The 6999-nt window shown below is 38.7% G+C and overlaps 1 protein-coding gene across 1 annotated transcript in view; it reads right to left on the bottom strand.

Moving 5' to 3' along the window:
- The window catches only part of necab3 (N-terminal EF-hand calcium binding protein 3), a 46085-nt gene continuing 39086 nt past the window's right edge, over positions 1-6999 (bottom strand). Inside the window, exons 12-13 of the mRNA XM_022200487.2 lie at positions 6433-6524; positions 1-1134 (exon numbers count right to left, since the gene is read on the bottom strand). Coding sequence (XP_022056179.2) covers positions 1106-1134; positions 6433-6524 — 121 coding nt within the window. The 3' untranslated portion in view covers positions 1-1105. The remainder of the gene's footprint in view (positions 1135-6432; positions 6525-6999) is intronic.

The following is a 6999-nucleotide window of genomic DNA, read 5'->3' as shown; positions in this document are numbered from 1 at the left end:
TTAGCATCTTTAATAATTTTATTAAAGTTCTTTTTCAGTCATTTGGTGGTGAACATGACCAAACCAAAGCACAACAGAAATATGAACATATGTGATTTCTGTATGTACAGATGCAATAAACTCTACCATGATGAAAATAAATACATTATACACTAAATATATATATATACATATATCTTTATAACGCAGTGATACAACGAAATCTCCTCACAAAGTGTTAATTCCCTTACATGTGCACATTTTTGAAAGATGTTTTTTTTTTTTATACTGAGACTGAGATTGTTTCTCAGACTTGAAGACGGAGAAGGTGTAACTAATAACTGACCACTAGTATATCGAGCAATAGATAGATGTCAGGGAAGGTGTAGCGTTTTTCAACATTTTTAATTTTTTTGGCATTCTGTACACATGACAGGAGGAAAGCTAAATGAAAGAAAAACAGTGCTACAGTATCATACAGCATGTACAGCCAGGATGTGGCCACATCAACATGCATGCTCAGGCTGCAGTAACCCCCCGTCTCCTCATCTCCTCGGCCTTTTTCCATCCCCAATTACTTCTATTCAACAGTAAAGAACTCATCAAAAAGCACAAAACACCACTGGCATTGTAAGTTTCATTCCAATTCGGGCTGCTCTAGTTGCCTATACTAGCGTCTTTTTGCTTGTTCTCCGCTGGCAATAACATCAGACAAACACTGCAAGAGAAAGGAGGCCATACCACAAATGAGAGACGGGGATAGAAAATTCATGAAATGCCTTCTGCATTGCGGAGAATCAGTTGTCTTCAAGTCTATAGATTGGCTATAGGGTGCAGCTATCCCTTTTGACATAAGCAGCACAATAATGAGCAGTCGAAGAGGGGAACATTAAAAGATGCTGCTGGAGAATGCTGGATGACGCCATTGTCTCCCTCTCCTGTTGCTTTCAAACACATGGATGCCTTTTGAATTCTTCTGTGTGTGTGTTTGTATGTGTGTGTGTGTGTGTGCGTGTTTGTGTGTGTGAGAGAGAGAGAGTGCATGTAGGTGGGTGGGTTGATGCGCCAGTGTGTCTTTGTCCGTGTGACAGTGTAGGCAGAAGATGTGACATTCTGGATTTAGTTGCTAGTTGTTAGTCATAATCCACCAGGAAGCTGAAGAGACACATAGAGAGAGCAGGAGTTAGGTCACCTCAGACCGATGCACCGTGTAACCCGGGGCAACTGTGTGCAACATTTCAAAATCACCAATCAAGGATATATTTCATTGAGCTCCAATGTTTCCTATTCATCACCTAATTTATGTTATTTCATGTGTTTACATCATTAGGGATGTCAGCAATATCAAAAAGTTCTTCAAAACGTGAGGTTTTCTTATGTGTTTCCATATTTATTGGCTAATTGTAGCAAACGCATGCCAGTGACAAAGCAAATGATTTTACAGTATGTTTAACCATGTGTCCTTTTCAGACACAGAGCAGCACACATTCAAGCTGTGAACAGAGAGAGAGAGAGTTTACTACCTCACAAGTCTGACAGAGCCAGGCTTTCTTTGTATTAACAATAAATAAAACCCCAGTTGGAGATAATGGACAACATGACAGTGGTTATCAACTTTTGACTGCACTTCAACAGAAAGAGGCATCACATGACTTCTCTGACACAAAATGGACCAACCATGTGTCACCTACTTCATTCAAGAGGAGCAGGTTTTCAAAATGCAGAGCTATGAAGAATACAAAAATGTATTTTACCACTCTAAATGCAAACTTGACAGCTGCACATATAAGCTCTTCATACATTTAAACATGATAGTTATTAAATGAATTTAGGTTTGACACTGTCCCATAATCAAGGATATATGAAAATGACTTTAGTTTATGACCAAATGAAAGTGACATTAATGTTACTGCCTGAATGTTCTATGTGATAAATATCAATGGATCAATCAATTATCCTATCTGTGTCCTATAAACTACATTACTGGCAGAGTAAAAATGGACCTGGCAGCCAATCAGAACAAAGGATAAAATCTATTTTGTGCTGAATGCATGTGGGTTCCCATGGCAACAAACGTGCAGTTTGCCTGCCGCCACTGCATGGCTTCATTCGATGAAATTCTATCACTCAGGCTAACAGATTTGCAGATATATCATATCCCCTAAGCTGAGAATCTGTGTCACTTGTAACAAATTGGTGAAAGGATGATGCTTCTTAAAGCTGCTTTAAATCCCAAACTCTGAACATTACTTCCTGTGGAGTTGGTTAGGTGTGTAGTATAAGTTAGCATGGCGTTTAGCCCGCTTAAAAGAGAGCCATCTTTGTGACATTGAGATCTCTGACTTCAGGCACAAATTCCTTTGCTAAACCATTCATCTTCCTTTGAAGCGTACCTCTAAAATTCATGGTGATAGTCAAGCAAAGTCTGACAGAATAACCATGTCCATAAAACACCTGCCAGTTGGTGCAAAGTGTCTCCCGGAAAAGAAATATGAAGGCCGTTTCCGTGGTTCTAGAGTCGACCTCTTCCTGCTCTTACATGCACCTCATAAACTAGCCATAAACCCTCCCTTGTGGAATCACAAGGAGCAGCTTAGCAGCAATTTGACTAAGAATACTGCATTAATTAAAGGCCAAAACTCATCATAACACATCATGAAAGCACATAAAGCGCCCCACATGTCCCAGCATGTGGGGTGAAGGAATATAATGCTTTTTAAACCAAACAAGCTTGTTTGCATCCAGTGATGAGTACTAAAGTGATGGATGAAAAGCAATTTTTTACTCAAGATAAACTAGTAAGAAGAGTTTAGGTGACTGCACATAAACAAGTTTATTTTGAAGGAATTTTTTCAAATAAGTTTCATTTTGTTTTAACCCTCCTGTTGTCCTCATTTACGGACACCAAAAAATATAGTTTCCTAAGCAAGTGCCTCGGATCTCTCTTCTTCTTTTTGCTGTTTGAATTGATTTTTTTTCCACTAGATCCTGAAGAGCACCCAGTATACCTTCTTCTATCCACTGATGTACTCATCTTTTGCTTGTTTTAAATATAGCTTCTTTGTCTGAAAAGAAATCCCCCCAAAAAATCCCCAAATTTCTAAAAATGTGCAAAACCTTCAGGAAGAAAATTCCAATAATTACATAAAAGTTTTCTTTAAAAAAAAAAATCCCCCAAATTTGACAAGAAATTCTTGTAAATATTTTCAAAAAATGAGTAAAAATCTTCGAAAAAAAATCCTAAAAATATCTAAAGTGATTACATATATATCAGTTAAACTTTTAATATTTTCTTTAAGAGCATTCACAAAAAAATCAACCAAAATCCAGCAAATTTTGCTGAATGTGAATGTTCTAAAGAAATTTTTAACATTTTAAGATTTCCCAAAAATGTTGAAAATGTGGAGATCAGAAGTTTCACTGTGAATATATATATATATATATTTTTCCACATTTTCAAACTTTAAAACGGGTCAATTTTGACCCGCAGGACAACACGAGGGTTAATGATTCCATTCTATTTTAAGTTTAGTCAGTTGAATGTGAACACATGTGGATCATATCTATTTAAGTTTCCATGTTTATTTTAATCCGGCTAGTTTTCTTAATGTTCAACTCAATATCAGGTACTATTTTTTTCTGCTGCATGTTTATACCTGCTTTTTGAAATGACTCATATCTGATTTCTTTGTTTCTACCAAAAGTGTTCATGGCTGAAACAGTCAGCATGTGTGCACGTGCGTCACAGATGTGTAAGTAAACAACCACTTACGGTAACCTAGCAACAAGCACAACGCATGTAGCACCCACAGCTAAAGCACCATCTGCAATGAATGCAAGGAGGCAGAAATAATAATTACCTCTATTGCTTTCTGAAACACACTTAGAGTGGTGCCTTGCAACAAATTGGTCAAATTTCAAGATGACATATAAGAGTCATTATTGTAGCCAGTGATTCATGCTCCACTGCTGTGAGTTGAGAACTCAGTGATGCAGTGATGAGCAAAATAAAACAAATGTGCATCATGTGGAAGTCACTTTGCTAAAGGTAAGGTTCCTTTAAAAAAATTCACTTAATGCATGAGTGTGTTTGAAGGAAGGCAAGAAAATATTTTTCTCATGTTTTTGGTTTTTCCTTCTACACCTTTTAACTACATTCATGCCTATGTAAAGTCTTTGTAAAGACATTTTCATTTTGTCTGGAAATTCTGATACATTAAATTTGGCAATAGTTCCACATGTACAACAAATGCCTGTTTTGAAACTATTTTCATTCTTTAGGATGAACAACCAAAGTGAAAATGAATCATCTGGAGATGTTCGTAGTTTGGGTTGGAAGGTTTAAGTCCATCTTAACACAATCAAACCAAATGTACCAATTCAGTTCACAGCTGCAACAACCACATTAATTAATCATACTTTCAGCCAATGCGATGGAGTGCATGCAAACTTGATGAGTCTTTTAGTATGCATACAAATAAACTGCTTGTTTTCCAACTCTTGATATCCACTGCTGTCCCACAATGCAATAAGACGAGGAAATGTTGGAGCTCCACAGAGGTGCCGGGATGACTTTGGCAAAGATACCAAGGCATTAAATGTCTGGGGGAAATAGCTCCATTGTCTGTGAACACTGTCAATGGCATTAGTTTAAGGTTAAATATCACTTCATTAGGAGTTTTCAAAGCGATGCAGGTTGACATGGGCACTTGGGGCAGGCTAAATATACCACTTCATTTTAAGTTTGGCTGCCTGGCCAGAATATTTTTCAAAAGAAATTCTTCAAAAGAGTGACAGCTGGTGACACAGGGGGAGTAGCTAATCTCTGTTTGAGTGACCCAGCTAGGAATAATCACAGACAGCTCTGAAGGAATCAGAAGAACGACTGATCTTAGAAAAAATGGGCAAATGACTAGACAGAAAAGCAACAACTGTTCGCACTCTCTCAGCACTCAACGGTTTGGGTTTAACGTGCCATCACTTACATGCCAAAACTGGATTCATGCATCCAACACAGTGATAATCAGATCAAAAATGTCACAGTGTCTGTGGACATTGGCCTTCACCACAAATATCAAGCGTTTGTCTTGAACAGACACACACACACACGTAAAGCAGATTTAAAGCGATAATCTCAATGACAGGTATTGTATCTAAATTAATTTCACAGTTGTAGAGGTTTGTATCTTTTTTTTTTTCCGAGTTTGAAAGAAAACAAGAGGGCCCTGGTGATGCGGCAGCCTGTCACAGCAGCTTTTCAGTCCCATGTTTTTCAGTTTACTGTGGTTTTTTCTTGATGCCACATGTTTTTCTTTACAAACGTTGGCGATTTAAGCGTTATTTTATTCTATTGTTTTTGCTTATTTTGGATGAGTGAGAAGAGGAAATGGAGTGGAAAAGACTGTTGCGACCGTTGCTCACCGGAGTTCTACCTGTGGAGCAGCAGAGCCAGCCGGCCAGCCGTATTGTTTACTCCCAACAGGAGTTTCTGATCTAGCTGAGCTCTCCCAAACTGCTGGGATGAGACACGATATTCCAGGGGAAATTCAGTGGAAGAGACGTAGAGGGATAAGGGAGTAAAAAGGAGCAGAAGGAAGGGAGAGATAGTTTGGAGAGAGGCTTATAGACCGGCTGCGATCAGGGGAAATGTTCGCTCTATGGGTAATAAGATGAAGGAGCTTGAGACACTCGTCAGGAGCCAAAGACTCTATCAGGAAAGCAGCCTCATGTTTTACACGGAAATATGGCCGAGAGACTGTACGACTGAGAATAACACCAGAGTCAGAGGCTTCCGGACTATAAAAGAGGACCAGGACGCCACAGCGTGTGAAAAGAGGAGTGGTGGAGGACTTGCTCTGCTTGTGAAGGACAGATGGTGTAACCCTGCACACGCTACCATCAAACAACAGATCTGTAGCAGGGGCCTTGAATTTCTATCAGTCAGTTGGAGATCATACTATCTGTCACAGGAGTTCACTGTGATCGTCGCCATTATTGTTTACATTCCTCCTACTGGACATGCTTAGAGTGGAGAGACCAGGTCCACCATCTCCTCCCACACTCCTCCTCCAACCCAATTTCTACCTTCATCTTCTCAAGCTTGTCCATCTCCTACCAGCTCTGGGACCTCCGTCAGCTCAGTCCCACCTCACCTCATTCCGCCTTCCCTGCTCTCTGTTGTCTTAGTTGTCTGTGATAACATGCTACCGTTACAAATTAATTTGCTACTAAGGATCAATAAAGTATATATTCTATTCTATTCTATTCTATTCTATTCTATTCTATTCTATTCTATTCTATTACACTGATAATCTCAATGACAGGCATTCTATGTAAATTATTTTCACAGTTTTGGAGGTTTGTCCGTATCATACACGTTGATCTAACACAAAGCAGGGTTTTCTAAAATAGCATTGTTTATGTGAAAGCATTCACAGTCAAACAGACACAAACCTGGAAGCAACATAGTCGATACTTTTTCAGCATCCTCCAGCATGTCAATGACGCAGCGTTGGAAGTCTTTACTGTTGTTGGACTGGAGATAGCTACAGAGACAAGGATGAAACAAAATGAGGTAAAAAGAGAAACTGAGACAGCTTAGAAGAAATCAGAATTGAGCATCACCTAAAAGAACTTCCTTGCTGTGTTTGCAATGTACTGTGCATGCAAATTAAGCTGTCACATGTGCAAGCGCAAAGATCAACATCTGAGAGATAAAGATTTTAAAATTGAAGAATCTTAATGTAATATCGAAATTTTACTAAATGACTGCTCATTTAAAATCTTTAAATCTCTTGTCACTGAAAAACATTTTTTTTGTAATTACTTGTTCTAAAACACAACAGGTTTGCACAAAATGTTCCCAATGACAAGTTAATATAAGCAATAAGTTGTGTATGGCACGCTGTAGACACATTTTGAACCATTTAAGCTGCATCCCTGTGTGTGTTTGTGTGTGTGTGAACTGAGAGAGAGGCCATCTGCTCATCTTCACTGATGGGGAACATTTCCATCAAAAAA

Source organism: Acanthochromis polyacanthus, chromosome 5 (genome assembly GCF_021347895.1).
Source record: "Acanthochromis polyacanthus isolate Apoly-LR-REF ecotype Palm Island chromosome 5, KAUST_Apoly_ChrSc, whole genome shotgun sequence".
NCBI lineage: Eukaryota > Metazoa > Chordata > Actinopteri > Pomacentridae > Acanthochromis > Acanthochromis polyacanthus.
The sequence above is the reverse complement of the archived record's forward strand: the minus strand, read 5'-3'. Positions and strand labels throughout refer to the sequence as shown.